This window comes from Vulpes lagopus, chromosome 6 (genome assembly GCF_018345385.1).
Source record: "Vulpes lagopus strain Blue_001 chromosome 6, ASM1834538v1, whole genome shotgun sequence".
Classification (NCBI taxonomy): Eukaryota; Metazoa; Chordata; class Mammalia; order Carnivora; family Canidae; genus Vulpes; species Vulpes lagopus.
Window position 1 is genome coordinate 51029123 of NC_054829.1, and position 18430 is coordinate 51047552.

The 18430-nt window shown below is 35.5% G+C and overlaps 1 protein-coding gene across 5 annotated transcripts in view; it reads left to right on the forward strand.

Moving 5' to 3' along the window:
- MIS18BP1 (MIS18 binding protein 1) overlaps positions 1–16957 on the forward strand; it is a 46799-nt gene extending 29842 nt beyond the window's left edge. For 3 of the 5 annotated variants that reach the window (XM_041760042.1, XM_041760041.1, XM_041760043.1), the window contains exons 12-17: positions 5646–5818; positions 6740–6900; positions 9682–9830; positions 14077–14164; positions 16283–16337; positions 16507–16957. In XM_041760042.1, coding sequence (XP_041615976.1) covers positions 5646–5818; positions 6740–6900; positions 9682–9830; positions 14077–14164; positions 16283–16337; positions 16507–16610 — 730 coding nt within the window. In that variant the 3' untranslated portion in view covers positions 16611–16957. Of the gene's footprint in view, positions 1–5645; positions 5819–6739; positions 6901–9681; positions 9831–14076; positions 14165–16282; positions 16338–16506 lie in introns of those variants that run through there. The other 2 variants (XR_005988559.1, XR_005988560.1) reach the window with 2 other exon arrangements.
- The last annotated feature ends 1473 nt before the right edge of the window (positions 16958–18430 follow it).

An 18430-nucleotide genomic window follows, 5' to 3' on the forward strand; every position in this document is an offset into this window, starting at 1 on the left:
ACCCTGGGGCACTAAAAATTCCAAAGGGGAGGAGCTAGGGAAAGTAACCCCATATAAAGTTGTTTATGAACTTCTGGGCTCACCCCGAACTGCATGTGAGGATCTGATCCTACACAGCCTACCAAAGACTGAGAACTGGACTAAGGCAGACTGCCACCCAGTCTCCAAGCCAGTCACAGGATATTTTAATAGCACTGGAAAATTTTAAAAATAGAACTACTGAAACTGCAACCACCAAACAGATTGGATTTTATAGCTCAGGTTATAGTCAGATTGACTGCCTGCTAAAACAAAAACATTGGGACATTCTGCATAGATAAACATGACTGAGTTTTACAGTATTTCAAAATGCCTAGGAAATAATCCAGAATTAGTATACAAAGAAACAGGAAAATTTCAACTCCTGGGGGGGTGGGAAACATGCTAATGCTGAGATGGCACAGATGTTGTAATTATCTGACAAGTTCTGAAGCAGGTATATAAAAATGCTCTAGGAGACTTTCCAAATAGCTGACGAGATGGCCGAAGTGGAGCAGAAGCAGCATACCTTCTTCTACAAGTTCACCTAATGTAACACAGACGCTGACCAGCTGCTGAACAGTTTCACAAGCAATGATGAAGCTATACAGCACCCAGCGGCAGCAGAGGCTGAACCGGGGTTTGCTGAGGAATCTGCACTCACTGCAAGAGCATCTGTGGAAGGCCAAGGAGCTTGCCCCTGTGGAGAAATCTCGGGGGGTTAAGGAGCACCTGGGGGACATGATCATCATGTCCAAGATAGTGGGCAGTAAGGTGGGTGTCTAAATGGCAAGACTTTGAACCAGATGGAAATCAAGCTGGAGATGATTGGCCGCTACCTGGACAAGTTTTTCACCACCTGTGAAGCAGGCCTGGCATCTGGGCTACCCACTCCTCCCACTTCAACCCTCTTATGTAGTGTGTTCTGCCAATAAAGGCTGAACAGACGTCGCTAGTCAAAAAAAAAAAAAAAAAAAAAAACCTCCAGGAACGGAGAGCAAACTTTTTTTGGAGATTTTAATTAATTAATTAATGTATTTGACAGAGCATAAGTAGGTGGAGTGGCAGGGAGAGGGAGAGGGAGAAGCAGTCTGCCTGCTGAGGGGCTCCATAGCAGGACCTCAGGATCATGACTGCTCATGACCCCAGTACCTAAGCATACGCCAAGGCAGATGCTTAATAACCAGCTGAGCCACCCAGGTACCCCAGAAAGCAAATATTCTTGAACAGAAATTTAGAAAATCTCAGATATAAGAGATCAAAAGAAGGATCAAATAATTTTAGAACTGAGAAAATAAATGAACTTACTAGAAAGGCTCAATAACAATGGAAATGACGAAGGAGGCTGTCAATATCAGGAATGAAGGAATAAGGAGAAATAGTAACCACCTGGATAAATACAGCAGACTTCAGTTCTTTACAATTTTTAATGGTTGATAGCAAATATTACCTTGTATGATGTTTTCAATATATGTAAATTTAATACATAAAACAACTACAATATAAAGAGGAAGGATGAACAGACTTCTGGCAAATTTTGCATTCCTGCATTGAAGCAGTAAAATACTGATTCTAAGTAGGTAATTAAGTATGTTTGTAGCAATCTCTAGAGCAACTACTAAGAAACCAGAGATATTTTTAAATTTATAATAGATAAATATTTTTAAATTTTTTAACCAAAAAGAAGACAGAAAAGGAGAAACAGAGAAATGGAGATCAGAACAAAGCAGAAAGCAAGTAAAATTATTAGTGGTCTGAATGCAGCATTTAAAAAACAGATTGTCAGAATGAATTTAAAAACATTCCTGCTTAGTGCCATGTAAGAGAAGCTTCAAATATGATAGGTTAAAAATAGGATAAAAACATACCTTGAAAACTCATAGCTGAAGTAGCTGTTACTAAAAGCTGTCAAAGATTTCAGTACCAGGAAAATTATCAAGGATAAAGAACATTAAAAAATGATAGAAATGTCTGTTCTCCAGGAAGACAATAATCCTAAATGTATATGCACCTAACAAAAAACCCCTCAAAATACATGAATCAAAATCTGAAAGAACTAGAAGGAAATGACTGAACTGAAAAGAGAGGTAAAAGCACTTTTATAGTTGGAAACTTCAGTGCTTTTTCCTGTAATTGGTAAAAAATCAGCAGGAAGATTTGAAGATTTGAATTTGTAGAAGAACTGAACAACACCATCAACCAACCATCTAATTGACATTTGTGGAACAGTTCACCCAATAGGGGGAAAAATACATTTTTTTCCAAGAATACATGGATCATTTACCAGGTAGAACACTAACCAGGTCATAAATCTTAAATATAAGATCGCTAAAGTCATGCATAGGGTGTTTGTTTTCTAACCATAGTTGAATTAAACTACAAATCAATAAAGAAAGCTAACAGGAATGTTTCCAACCAGCTGAAAATTAAATAACACTCTTGTGAATAATCCATAAGTCAAAGAGGAAGAAGTCGTGGGAGAAAAGATAACTGGACAGAAATGAAGATTTATCAAAATTTGTGGTGTGAGCACAGAAGTTCACAAACAACTTTACAGGGTAGTTTTATAGAGTTTATATCTTGATTTCTATGGAACTTTCTACATAAATAAATCAGAATTAGAATGAATGGACTACTGAGTAATAAAAAAGAATTGTTGATACATGTAACAACATGATTGAATTTCAAAGGCATTATGCTGAGTGAAACAAAAAAAAAAAAGCCAGTTCAAAAGGTCATATACTAGGGCAGCCTGGGTAGCTTAGCGGTTTGGCACCGCACTCAGCCCAGTGCGGGATCCTGGAGACCCGGGATCGAGTTCCACATCGGGCTTCCTGCATGGAGCCTGCTTCTCCCTCTGCCTGTGTCTCTGCCTCTCTCTCTGTCTCTCATGAATAAATAAATAAAATCTTTAAAAAAAAAAAAAGTTTATATACTGTATGATTCCATTTATATCACACTCTGGAAAGACAAACTAAGAAAACAAATCAGTGATTGCCAACGGTTATAGTGTTGGACAACAAAGAGGGAGCACTAGGAATTTTTTCAGTGTAATGGAACTGTTATGTATCCCAGTTGTGATCCTGGCTATACAAATCTGCATATCCATTAAGATTCATAGAACCATACCCAAAAAAGACAATCTTACTATATGTTAACTTTAAAAGAATGTTAAGTTGCCTAGACTGCATACTATTAAAATATTTAGATACAGCAGGCTTGGGTTTAGGCTCTGCTTTTTTTCTAGTTTTTTCAAAGCTCTAACCTGCAGCCATGCCTTTGAAATTTACCATACTACAAATATGAAGTACTTCCTGTTCTCTAACCTTAGGCCTTTTCTCCATCTTCTTCTTTTTTTTTTTTTTTTTGCCAATGCCATTGCCTCATTTTCACCTGTTACATTTTATCCATCCTTCACATTTTATCTCACATGTCAATCACCTCCTCCCTGTAACCTTTCTTTGTCATCACCTCTTCCTACTATCCACTTAGTTATAATGCTTCTTTCTTAATTAGATATGATACTTAATGCTTCTTGGAATATAAAGCAATTCCAATCCTGACTATACAGAAGAACCACCTGAGGAGCTTTTGAAAAATTCAAAGTGTTCCTACTGCAAGCCTACTAAATTAAAATCTACAGGGGTAGTCTAATAGCTTATTTTAATAACCCATCTGCTTGCTTGTACATTTGATGTAAGCTCCTCAAGTGATTCTTAGTTGCATCTCACTGTTTTGTACTCATCATGCTTGTAACCTAGTTAGCAAATAATTAAGAGGTTTCTGAGATCTAACTTAGCTTAAGCAGATACTTGAACTAAGATCTAAAGGACAAATAAAAAATATTTAAGCCAAATTTTATAAGTTCATTTTAAATAAAATGGCATATATAAAAGTAGAAGTAAGAAAGCATATTTAAAAATGCCGAAGGAAGACCAAAATAATAGAAAATCAAAATAACGAGTACAGAAAATGAAGGAAGAACGGTACAGGAGGAGATTAGAGAGACAAGAAAAATGTAAGTCATATTAAATACTTTGGATTTTATGCTAGTGAGTTATAAAAGCAAGTTTTTTTTTTTCTCCCTCTGTTACCTGTAAAAGCAAGTTTTAAGTAGGATTGGAGTGACATTATATTTGCCCTTTTATTATCTAGGATAAACTAGAGATGGGTTAATTACAGACTAATTTATTAAATGAATTAAGTATTTTTATTATGAGAAATAGTCCTGTTGGTAGTTCTACACTTGCAAATTAATGGTGTACACAAATAGGGAAGCTTGAGCCTCCAAATCCTTTTAGTTCTCCACTTTAGAACATCTGTGGAATGATTATGCAAAAAAGTAGAGAATTTGTTAGTGTTTAATGCCTGTACTCTTCTTCTTCTTCTACATGGAGTGAGCGGTATTCTGTAGTCAACTTGTACCTGTTCACAAAAGCTAATTCATATAGATTTACAATTAAATAAATTTATTAATACCCTAAACTCTTCACTTCCTAATTACTTTAATATATTTTATTATTATTATCTATGCCTTAAGATTCTTTATATCAAGTTTATCTGTATGGTGGGAATTTCTGTATAATTGTGTCCTTTCACACATTTCTTACTCCACATTCAGGGAATCACATTGGTAGCCTGAAACCGGCCATCATAGAGGTATTTACAGTATGGAAAGTGACAAACACTACAAATAAGGACTTTTTTAACCCCAGGGAGCCGGTTTTTAAAATTTATCAGCATACAGGCAGCCTGGGTGGCTCCGTGGTTTAGTGCCGCCTTCAGCCCCGGGTGTGATCCTGGAGACACAAGATTGAGTCCCCACATCGGGCTCCCTGCATGGAGCTTGCTTCTCCCTCTGCCTGTCTCTCTCTGTCTCTCATGAATAAATAAAATCTTAAAAAAAAAATTTATCAGCATAATACTTCATAGGTTAATTGGTGAGTTAAATAGATCCTTTCTGGCTGAACGGTCAGCTAAATTACAACATGTAAAATCTGGGGAGTGAGGGAAGCAGAAATGTGTACCAGTTTCTAAATATTTACAAGTAAACTTTCAGAATGTAACTCATATATTAAATTGGGTGATTATATTGTCAGGTTATTTTCTCTTCCAATTTTCATTTCCCTCAATATATATAAAATCTTGCATTCTATAAATTATGATAGAACGAGAACGAGAACAAGAATAACACTTTATAGTAAGAATTTATAACCAAGAATATATAGGAACTAAGAACTCATTTTCCAATATACTTAGCACCAATAAGATTTGAACAACAGTGTTGAAAAGTTAGTCATGCTAGAATCACCCCAAAAGATCAAATCACTGATGGTTGGACTTAGGAAAAAGATGTTGAAAGACCTGAGATGATTTTTCAGGTTTCATAGAATACAAAAAAATAGAAGATACGTACTAGATACGTCAAATTACATCTTCATATTTTAAGCACTCAAGTAAGTTACTGTGTGTGGAGGGAAGAATTTTTTTCTTCCCTTTTATCTAGAATGATTTTGGTTAAAATTCCTTTAGCTCGATAAATCTCATTGATACAGTGGTACGCATTCAGGAAGTTGTGTTTATTGATTTGAATTTCTTGGTCTTTAACTGGTTTTGGTCTTCCATAGTGCTTTTGCATCTCTTCCAAAGCACAAACCTGGTTTCTGGTCAGATGTAGCTATGGCTGTAGGTTCTCGATCTGCTGAAGAGTGCCAGAGGAAATACCTGGAAGATCCCAGAGGAAAAGGAACCCAGAAACCTGTCACTAAGAAACAAACAGTCAATCCCAAAGGCCAAAATGGTAACCTTTGTAAATTGTTTTTCCTAGTTCTCAGTATTGATTTCTACTTGCTAAATATATTTTTCCATTTGTCGTGGTTTTATAAAGGTGTTTTCTACAAAATTTAAAGCTAGAAAGTATTTTAAAGATCATCTGTTCAATTTTTAATCTAGATATCAAGTACATCAGTAATAGCCTGAGCAAACTTGTGCTTGAGTTTGTTCCAGGAAATCTGTGGCTAAATCCAAAGATTTCAGTATCTGGATTATTAAAAGTCTCATTTTTTTAAAAAAGATTTTCTTTTTTTATTCATGAGAGACACAGAGAGAAATAGAGAGGCAGAGACACAGGCAGAGGGAGAAGCAGGCCCCATGCAGGGAGCCAGACATGGGACTCCATCCCGGGTCTCCAGGATCAGGCCCCGGGCTGAAGGTGGCGCTAAACTGCTGAGCCACTGGGGCTGCCCCTTAAAGTAATTTAATTTGAAGCCATTTGGGTAGAGCCTCATAGAAATTCATAGTAAAATTCTAAATAAATTTAGTTTTTGTATTCCTCCCGAGTATACATTCCTGCTCAGGGTTTATGACAGAGCTTATACTGACTAACCTTTGGGAGTATCCTATCCCTGTCCTGATTCAATAAGGTTTATATTTTTAGAAAATCAACAAATTAGGCATTCAGCAAGGAGAATGTGAGAGGGTGAAGACCTTTTCCCTCTCACCTTGGCTAATCTGATGTAGTTTTTTCATGAGTATCTTATGAGCTAATTATATTGCATAGATCCCAGTATAGAAAGAATCTTTTGTTATGTAGGAGACTTATTAATAGAGGATGCATTTACTTAATATAAATAGACAATTTATATTTTACAAAGTCTGTTAAATTTAGAGCAGTTACTATAAATAACCAAATCCTTATTAAAATGTTTTGCTGACTCCTAAGGCAAGATAGGTGATGCTGATAAGAAGCAAATTATTAAGATAACTGCCAAAGTGGGAACTCTTAAAAGGAAGCAACAAATGAGGGATTTTCTGGAACAATTGCCAAAAGATGATCATGATGATTTTTTCAGTACAACACCTGTGCAGAATCAAAGAGTACTGGTAAGAGTCTTAAATGTGTGAAATCATTGCTTTCTTAATACTGACTTTAACATTTTTCATTTTTATGTCTGGTTAGTGTTCATCCCTAATGTTTAGGCCAAGGATTGATAGTTCCACAAACATGACCCAAAATATAGGAAGTAGCCTGCCAGTACATGCTATTCTTATCAGTGTCCAGAGTCTACCCTTCAGTGAGTTTCATAGATAATGGTTGTAGAGGCAAATTGAAAACCCAGAAATGTTTAATTAGGCTAAATGTATATATTTAAATTTTTTTTTAAGATTTTTTTTATTTATGAGAGAGAGAGAGAGAGAGAGAGAGGCACAGACACAGGCAGAGGGAGAAACTGACTCCATGCAGGGAGCCTGACGTGGGACTCGATCCTGGGTCTCCAGGATCACACCCTGGGCTGCAGGCGGCGCCAAACTGCTGAGCCACCCAGGCTGCCCATATTTAAATTTTTTTTAAAAAGATATTATCCATTTATGAGACACACACAGAGAGAGGCAGAGACATAGGCAGAGGGAGAAGCAGGCTCCCAGTGGGGAGTCTGATGCAGGACTTGATTCCAGGACCCCAGGATCATGACCTGAGCCAAAGGCAGACACTTGACCACTGGGCTACCCAGGTGTCCCTATATTTAAAATTTCATATGCAATGAGGTAAACTTAAAAAAAAAGTGATGAAATTATTACCTACTGTATAGTAAATTTAGTGGAGGTATTAAATGACAGCACAAAGTTGACATTTGAATGTATAAAAGAATTTTTGTAGTATGAAAAATTGTATAACTAAAAACTTCAGCAATTGGGAAAAAATATTTACAACAAATAAAGCCAGTAATGTTGATAATATGAAGAACTAATTCACATATTACTAGAATAAAAATTGTCAGGGGGTGCCTGGGTGGCTCAGTCAGTTAAGTGTCTGACTGCAGTTCAGGTCATAATCTCAGGGTCTTGGGATTGAACCCCAAATCAGGTTTCATGCTCAGTGGGAAGTCTGCTTCTCCCTCTGCCCCTCCTTCCCCACTCCTGCCCGCTCGCTCTCAAATAAATAAATAAAATCTTTTTAAAAAAATTGTCACGATCACAGGGGTAAAGTGGGCAAGAAAAAATTCCGAAGGCTGAGTGAATACTGAGGGAAGTGGTTATGTTAGCTGATAATCAAAGGAAAAATAAATAAATCATATGTATATATTCTAAGTTACAGAATCTTTTACAAAATAAGTTAAATTATCTACTAACAAAAAGCAGTGGAGATACTGATGTAGTCATACATCAGTGGATGTAAAATGAATCATACCTTTTGGAAAGCATGGCCATTTTCAAGAACCATTAGATCAGTTCTATTCATTGGAATTTATCCTAAGAAATTCAAAAGAAGCCAAACTCCTGACACAGATAGTCGCACAGATTTCTCTTCACAGCAGGAAACTGGAAGGAATGTTATGTCCAAGAAGGATATTCTTCATAAACAGATACAATAGAAAGTGCAAATTTGAAACTATTTCTAGAATATAAATATAAATGTTAAGAATATTAAGATTAATGCAAAATGGATATAGACAATGATAGAGGTGTAAAAGTTCAAGGAGTTTAGTGAGCTTAACTTCAAGAATAATATTTTTATTCATTTTTTTAATATTGTTATACGTCTCCAATATTAAAGGGCTATACAATGCTTTAAGAATTTAGTAATCATTATCTGGGCTCTTTTTACCTATACAGATTATAAAGGATTTTATATAAAAAGTATTTTAAGGGGATCCCTGGGTGGCTCAGTGGTTTAGCGCGCTTGCTTTCAGCCCCAGGGTGCGATTCTGGAGTCCTGGGATCGAGTCCCACATCCCTGCATGGAGCCTGCTTCTCCCTCTGTCTGTGTCTCTGCCTCTCTGTGTGTGTGTGTGTGTCTCTCATGAATAAATAAGTAAAATCTTTAAATAAATAAATAAATAAATAAATAAATAAATAAAAATAGTATTTTAAGGGAGCCATCTGAGGCTTTTACTGTGTTCCAACTACATAACAGCCATGGTCATTTAGGGGTTATATCCTTTACATAATTCTACCATCATTTTAGGTTTTATATATTTTTTGGCTTAGATGCAATAGTAGCAACATTTTAAAGACAAAAATAATAAAACAAGTAGTGAAGTAAGTTCATTTTCTGTAGCATAAATCCACTTTCTCTAAGGCTTTAATGTAAAGATAGGCAAAATCTTAATGAAGGATTGAATTATTTATTGGAAATGTGTATACACAAAAGTTTAATACTGCTTTGGTTCCTATTAAGTGCCAAGCATAGTAATCAGTGAATTAGTTCTGTTTTGTTCTGTTTACCCAGAAGTAAGGAAACCATAACCCATGGGTCAAACCAGGCAGACCATATTTGATATAACAAAATTTTATTAGAACAGAGACATATTTATTGTTTACATAGCTATGTCTGCTTTCATGGCAGAGTTGAATATTTGGGACAGATACTGTATGGACCATAAAGCCTAAAATATACTATTTGACCCTTGACAGAAAACATTTGCTGACCCCTGGTCTTTCCACAACTTTTAGAAATAGGTGTCATTGTCTCCACTTAACACAATAGAACCAAAGTTTTTTTTAGAGGCTGAGGCTCTGTTAACTACTAATGTGTTTAGAGATCTCAGCTGGAAAATTATAAGGAGGAAAACAACTTATCAGCCCACCTAAGAATATTTAGTGACAATGAGAAATTCCATGTTAGGGTTGCCTGCTGGCTGGTAACAATTATTTGTTTTCTAGTTGCCAAGTCTCCAAGACAGTGCAGAAGAAGATGATATTCTGCTGAGTATGGACAAAAATCCAACAACTCCATCATCAGTTGTCTTTCCATTGGCAAAAACTCCTCAGTGTCAGCATGTCAGTCCTGGCATGCTAGCTTCTATAAATAGGTAAATATGCATATAGACTGTAATTCTCTGCATCAACATTTAACATTTCATGAGTCAGAGAGTAGATGTCAATAATGAGAAGAATCATCATTAAACAAAAAAATCAAGAATAGTTCCTAGAAGTTCAGGATGGACAGTTTCAATAGTAGAGAATATTGTTCAGTAGTGTAGGGACCCAACTTACACTTTACATCAGGATAAATTCTAAATGGATCAAATCTTTTCACATAACAAATTAAACTATAAAATATACCTAAAGAAACCTTGGAGGATTATTTTATAATCATTGATAAGTGAAAGTCTTTTCACACTATGATGCTAGACTCAGAATACACTAACAAAAGGAATCATAAAGTCAACCAGATAAAAAGTTTTACCCAACCACTATAAGCAATAAAAAGATAAACAGTGATCTGACAAAAGAATATATGGAACTCATCAAAGGAAAAGGCTAATTTTCCTAACGCAGCACTCCTATGGATTAAGAGGAAAGGAAAGGGATTCTCATGCATCACTAGTGAGAAGGTAAATTAGTACAGTCTCTGTGGGCAGCAATTTGTCAATATCTATCAAAATTATAAATACACATATTTGACCTGTCAGTCCTGCTTCTCACATAGTGAATATACAGCTTATTAGAGTATTGCTTATAATAGCAAAAGTCTGGAAACAGCTCCTGCCTATCAGTAAGGGACTAATCAAACTGGTACATTATGTAGCCATAGAAATTAATGAAGAAAGTCTTAATGTACTATTATGGTAAAATGTTCAAGATCTAGTAAGTGAAAATAGATGCAGTGAATAATGTGTTAACATTTGTGTAAATGTAAATTGTGTAAAATTTGTGTAAACGGGCTGTGTGTATACTTGTGTATATTTGCATATATACATGTATATATACCTAATTGCTTTCCTTTGATTAAATATCTGAAAGAATATATAAGAAACTGAAAACACTACTGATCACTACAAAGAGGACCTAGATTACTTGGAGATGAGAGAGGGAAACTTTTTGAATTTTGAACTATGTGAATATAGATACTTGAAATATAAATAAAACTAAGAAAAATCAGGGACAACCAGCAGTTGAATGACAGAGAAAAGAAGGAAAGAAATAAAAATGAGGCCTGAAAATAAGTCATTCCATTTGGCAATCAAGCAGGACTTTTATTAAGAGTAATTCTGTGGGTTGTGAGGCAGAAGCCAAGTAATAATGACTGAGAAAAAAGTATTCAGTCCTCTCCTGAGGGTTGGTGAAATTTTAATTTGCGTTTATTTGGTAAAAACATAATTTTCATAATTTTTCCCCAGAAATCTGCAGATTATTTTTGATTTAGTATTCATTGCAGGTGAAAGTATACTAAGAATATAATTTTGGGCAAAGCTTTTGATAAGTACTTTGGCCAAATCATCAAAAGCTTTAAAATATTCATCCCTTTGGCCCTTGAATTTTCTTAGTCACTTATAAGGAAATACATTTGGGCAAGTATGTATGTACATTTGTATGGACAAAGATGTTTGTCATGAAACATAATACTGAAGATATGGAAATGACCTAAATGTCCAATAAAGAAAGTTAAGAAATGAGGATTTGTCCACATTATAGGATATAACAATTAAAAATCATACCTTCAAGAATTTTTAACAACCAAGAATAATGTTCAGTTGACAATAGATTTTAAAAGCTAAGAGTTAAATTATGAACAATATCCCAGTTTACATAATACATATTCAGAAAGGAAATTTCTTGACTATAAACATCATAGCCATTATCTCTAGGTTGTAGAATTATAGTGAAGTGAGTTTTGGTGGTGGTGTTTTTTTAAATATCACTTTTGCAATGATGGAAATATACTTTCCCCTCCTCCCCAATAGAACACATGGTAGATTCATTTATATCATGACTATATTTCCTAAAACATTTATTTCATACAGGGCAACGGACTCATGAGGTGCTGATCCTTGAATAGCTGGCTAGGCTTATTCACTAGCTATGCAGCAGTGCTTGTGGTTCACATTAATATCTTAATACAGTCACACCTTTAGAAATATGTTATACCTTTAAGGTTGCTCCCAAGTTTTCATAAAGGAACGGATAATTGATCATAAAGGATCTTGAAGCTAAGAGAGAATTACAATTGGTGTTCAGCTGGTATTTACTGTCATAAGGACTAGGAATTGTAGGGGGAAATGAGAATAGCCATTCTTGAGACACCTGGGTGGCTCAGCGGTTGAGCATCTGCCTTGGCCTCAGGACGTGATCTTGGCCCCCAGGCTCCGTGTAGGGAGCCTCCTTCTCCCTCTGCCTATGTCTCTACCTCTCTCTATGTCTCTTATGAATAAATAAAATCTTTAAAAAAAAAAAAAAAAAGAATAGCCATTCTCTGTGGCTTCCATTTGTGTCTGTAAAATGAGCCAAGCCTATTTGCTAAGAATGAGAGGGGGAGAAAATAAGCTAAAAAGAAATGACTCAGGAGTTAGTTGGAAGCTATAAATTGAGGGTTTTCATCACCAGGTATATCCTTAAAGTGGTTAACTATTTGATGTAGACAGGAAAGCAAGTAAACAGAAAGGAGTAAGAGGTCTAATAAAAGGGAGTCCAGGTAGAAGTCACAGTGAATTTTGGAAAAGAGAGGCAGCAAGATAGTGATCAGAAAGAGCACTGAACAATGAGCAAAACTATAATTTCCTATTCTTATTTAATGTTCCTTTAAAATGTTAAGTTGAAATATTTTGTCCATTTCCATGAGTACACCATTGTTTTTTAAAAAATGGAAAAGGGATCCCTGGGTGGCGCAGCGGTTTGGCGCCTGCCTTTGGCCCCGGGGCGCGATCCTGGAGACTCGGGATCGAATCCCACGTCGGGCTCCCGGTGCATGGAGCCTGCTTCTCCCTCTGCCTGTGTCTCTGCTTCTCTCTCTCTCACTGTGTGCCTATCATAAATAAATAAAATTAAAAAAAATAAATAAATAAAAATAAAAAATAAAAAATGGAAAAGACGTGGGCAGCCCGGGGGGCTCAGCGGTTTAGCGCCACCTTCAGCCCAGGGCCTGATCCTGGAGACCCGGGGTCGAGTCCCATGTCGTGCTCCCTGCATGGAGCCTGCTTCTCCCTCTGCCTGTGTCTCTACCTCTCTCTCTTTCTCTCTCTCTCATAAATAAATAAAATCTTTTTTACAAAGTGGAAAAGACAAATAGACTTGTTTTTGAGTCTGATATGTCTTTTTCTGACTTAGTTTTCTTAACATTCTACTTTCTTGTTACATCCATGTTATTGCAAACAGCAAGATTCGATCTTTTATATGGTAGAGTAATATTCCAGTATGTGTGTGTATGTATAGTAGATTTGTTTATATATTATATAAAATATATTAAATACCTAGTATATTTACACACACACATATATATATGTATATATATATATATATATGTGCACTTGTATTAAATAATGCTGCTCTAAACATTGGGGTGCACATATCCCTTTGAATTTGTATTTTTGTGTTCTTTGGGTAAATACCTAGTGGTACAATTGCTGGATCATAGGGTAGTTCTATTTTTAACTTTTTGTGGAACCTCCATACTGTTTTCCACAGAGGCTGTACCAGTTTGCATTCCTGCCAACTGTGCAAGAGGATTCCCCTTTCTTCACATCCCCACCAACACCCATTGTTTGTATTGTTGACTTTAACCATTCTGACAGGTGGAAGGTGATATCTCATTGTAGTTTTGATATATTTCCCTGATGATCAGTGATGTTGAGCATCTTTTCAAGTGTCTATTGGCTATCTGGATGTCTTTGGAGAAATGTCTATTCATGTCTTCTGCCTTTTTTTAATTGGATTTTTTTTGGGGGGGTGTTGAGTTGTGTAAGTTATTTTTATATTTTGAATGCTAACCCTTTAATCAGCTATGTCATTTGCAAATATCTTCTCCCATTCCATAGGCTGCCTTTTACTTGTGTGGATTGTTTTCCTTCCCTGTGCAGAAGCTGTTTATTTTGATGTAGCCCCAAAAGTTTAGTTTTGCTTTTGCTTCCCAGAAAAAAAAAATTTATATATATATATGTATATATATATACTTCCCAGAAAATACACCTTTTCCCAGAAAATATACTTCTTAACCTTTTCCCAGAAAATATACTTCTTAAAGGTTGAGACACATTTAAAATTATTTTTGTCAGTTGCTATTCAAGCTGTGGATAGAAATATGGTAATTAACTATTGACTTAAAATTTTGTATTCAAACAGGAATGATTGTGATAAATATGTTTTTCGTATGCAAAAAAACCATAAAAGTAAAGGTGGCATTGTCTGGGGCAATATCAAGAAAAAAACAGTAAGTATATTTATTCTTCATTTATTCATCATGTCTATTGAACAACTGTAATACATGGCAGATTGTGGCAGTTACAAGTTATATAAAAAAGTTCTTGGGATCCCTGGGTGGCGCAGCGGTTTGGCGCCTGCCTTTGGCCTAGGGCGGGTCTTGGAGACCCAGGATTGAATCCCACGTCGGGCCCGGTGCATGGAGCCTGCTTCTCCTTCTGCCTGTGTCTCTGCCTCTCTCTTTCTCTCTCTGTGTGTGACTATCATAAATTAAAAAAAAAAAAAAAAGTTCTTGCCCTCAAAGTAGTTAATCTTAGAGAATGACAATTTATGGAGGACCACCTTATCACCTGATTGTATATTCCTTCTCACCAGACTACGGCAATATCTTCTTCCCTTAGGCATGTTGAAATATTTATATTGCATACTTCCTAGAGTATAATTCTTCTCAGAGAATTTCTAAAACATGGGGATTACATAATCACATCCAATTTTTATTTGTCCACAGGAAATGGTAGATACTTTTTCATTTGTCCACAGGAAATGGTAGATACTTCTGGACACAGGTTTAAAAATCAACCTGGAGACTAAACTCTTTAAAGGATATCTCCAAAATTGAAGGTGTAGACAAACTATTTCTTAGATTCCCTTTTCCCAGTCCCACATTCTTTATGAGAATGAAATTTTAGTTTGTTGCAGAGGACCCGGAATCAACATAGCAAGAAGGATTTGGTTGGCTTCTAGTCCCTATTTTGCCTGTGAAAGTTGGTTGCTTTGACGATTGTTTCACAAACTTGAATGTGCAAAGGCATCACCTAGTGATCTTGTTAAACACCAGATTCTGACCCAGTAGATTTGAGATTTCTGTTTTTTTTTTTTTTAAGATTTTATTTATTCATGAGAGACACAAGAAAGAGGCAGAGACACAGCAGAGGGAGAAGCAGGCTCCATGCAGGGAATCCGACGCGGGACTTGATCCTGGGTCTTCAGGATCACGCCCTGGGCTGAAGGTGGTGGTAAACTGCTGAGCCACCCGGGCTGCCCGATTTCTGCATTTCTAACAGGCTTCAGGTGCTAATGCCTGTGTTGCTGTCCATGGACCATACTGAGTTAGTAGCAAGACCCTAATCCACTCATTCTGTTCTCTGCACAGCGATGAAAAATTCACGTGGACAGATCTAATAAGGACACTTCCTATTAAGAATATTTGTTTCTTTGTATTTCTGGCATCATCCTAAACACTACTGGACTTCTGTTTTTCTTAATGGGTCATAATTTTAGCAGTCTCCTGAACTATATAATATCCTTGTGATTTAGTTCTTTTTCATAGACTAATATTTTGTCGTGTGTGAGGATAGAAAGAACAAAGGATTTAGTGTTAAAAGTTCTGATTTCAAGCCCTAACTCCTCATACCAGCTTTATAAGACAAGCTACTTGGGCTTTCTAGTCTCATTTTATTCATGTATGGTATCAATGTGGGAATCATGATACTGGTTTAATGTTGCTGAATGATTTTGAGAGCTGAATGATAGAATAATGTTTTTAACTCATTTCACAAGAAAAAGTACAGTTATGTCACAATCTGAACAAGAGTTTGTATCTCAAGAGTTTGAACTCTATTTTTACCCTTAGTACACCACTATACTATATACCCTGTCATATTTCCTTTCTATTCCTTTTCATTTTTTAAAGATAGCCAGGCATGGCCAAAAGTTTTAAAAAGCATTGATGTAATAAATATGTATTTTACACTTAAACTTTGTGATATAAATTACTATTTTAGACAATTGAAATTTTGCTAGTGTAATGGAATAGCATGAGTACTTAGATTTTGGTAACTGTCAGAGGCCCATAGACTATGCTTTCACCCCTGTAGCATTAATTGGTAATATTTTCTTATAGTCATGTTTGCCAGCGGTGGGAAACAACATTGAAGAAGTGTTCTTACCCTAGATAGATTCAACTGTGAAAAAAGAATTAGACATTTCACAGATAATCATAATGTGATTAGGTATCATTATAGGCATGTGTTCAAGGTACTCAGGATGAAGCATACTTATTTTGTCTGTGTTTGAGGCAGAACTCATAGGAGGTACTATTTAGCTATTAACATGAATTCTCTTGCAGGTTGAAACTGATTTTTCAACTCCAACATCAAGGAAAAAAACCCTGTTTAACAAAGGTAATTTATTTTTCTTTTGTAACTCAGTCTATTATAAGTTAGTCTCTGTATTAACATGGTACTAAAATTAACTGCTCTGAAGCAGGCAGATCTATTTCTCAGTTCTTTTCAATTTCATTGAAATTACTTTTAGAAGTATATTAATCTTTTATTAAACTTCTTTTTACAGAATTAGGAGAAAACTCTGGTATTGGAAAACTTTTTGCTAATGCTATGGAGTCTTTAGATGAAGAAGAGAAAGATTATTATTTTTCAGACTCTGATTCTTCTTAGTAAAAATGAGAAAATATTTTCAGGATTCTTATCAAGAAGCAGATAATACATTTGTATCTTCTTTTGGAATACATATATTTTCTTCATAATATACCATCATACGAAATTGTGGATTCCTCCTTAGAGGTTTTAGGAGATGAATAGTTAACAGAGGGATGTTTTACTCTGAATTCTTTTTTTTTTTTTTTTTTTTTTTTTTTACTCTGAATTCATCTAAAACATCTTTCTGTAACTATTCCTCATTGCTGCAGGTTACTAAAATGTAAGGAAAATTGTTTTGCTTGTATAGATACTTGTGAATTTCTGGGTTTTGCATTATTAAAATATTCTACATAAGTATCTCTTAACCGTCCAAGTTTGTTTATGTTAAGAAAATCATGTTCCATTTTTTTTAAAAGCTTCCCAGAAAATGCTATCCTCAAGGGGTAGGGGAGGGAGAATGAGAAGTAGATTGTACTGCCAGCTACTAAATCCATGAAAACTTCCAAGTCAGCATTTGTTACCACTTGGTATACAAGCCAGAATTGATCTAATGTTTAAATTACATGTTGTTAAAACTATGTAACACTCTATCTTGTGATTTTTTTCTTAAAACTTGTGATTAGCATATCTCTGAAACCTATGTAAATTTGTTGTTTTTCGATATTTTATTAGGTAGAAATCAGAGAACAAATTTTGTTGCACTATGCCTTATGTACATATGCAGTTTACATTTGGTCTCAATGTTAAAAGGACTGGATTAGACTTTCAACATTCAAGTAGTTGATCTACCACTAGGAGTCAAGTTAACGTGCCATGTCATAGTAACATTATTTTCCTTTCAGAAAGCTCCTTTAGAAATAAACCTTTTTTTTAGCCTATTCTACCACTCTGTTTTGAAATTTGACATAGAATATTTTTCCTTTGGTTACAGTGTATATACACACTTACTCTTTCTCTCCAGTTAGATTGTTTAAATAAACTTGGTTTACTTTTGAAACATTTGTATTTTGGTTGTTGTTTGATTACTGGATCATAGAAAGTAAACAAATATGCATTCTGTTACTGGTTCAGCTCCTTGCCTCAAAAATTACCAGAACTTTCACTAAAAACTACATGTTCATGTTTCTTAAGAGTTTAGTAATAATCAGCAGTTCTAGAACTATAGAATTTACAGCAACACAAGATTTAAAAATAATATTGCAGCTAGACTTAGATCATAATGGTTTCTGCCACAAAGAATTTAGATGGAGGATGGAACAAATAAAGAAGGGATTATTTTAGAGTCAAATACTGTTGTAGAACTTAAGTTGCCAATACTTGGGTTTATACTATTCTGCTTAATGTTAATGGATATTTTTTTAAGGAGTTAGTTAGAAGGTAGTTAAATTCCATAATGGGAAACCGATAATTTTGATATAGCACAGACTTAACACAAACCAAAAAATGTGGCCTCCCACCACCACCGCCACATTCCCTGTGTCCTGCTGGAACTTCTTCAGTGTCCTTCCTGGTCTATTTTGTTGTATCCCACCTGCCAGGTTCCTGATTAGTCACATTTCTTCCCATCAGGTCATAAGATAAGCTAGTAAGGCTTATCAAGTAACCTCCAAAGGAGACTTAAAGTAGGCTCCAAGATGAGTTAATAATCAATAGTGCTGATAGTTACGTGATACCAATGAGAGTATAAAGAGGGCTGTTGCAGCTTAAATATGGATTGAGCTCTGTACACAGCAAGCGTAAGTAAATAAAATCCTCTAGGTTACGTCCCTCATGCCATTTTATTTATGGAATATTTCGTTTGGTGGTTGGACACAAAGAATTTGAGCACAATGGTGTCT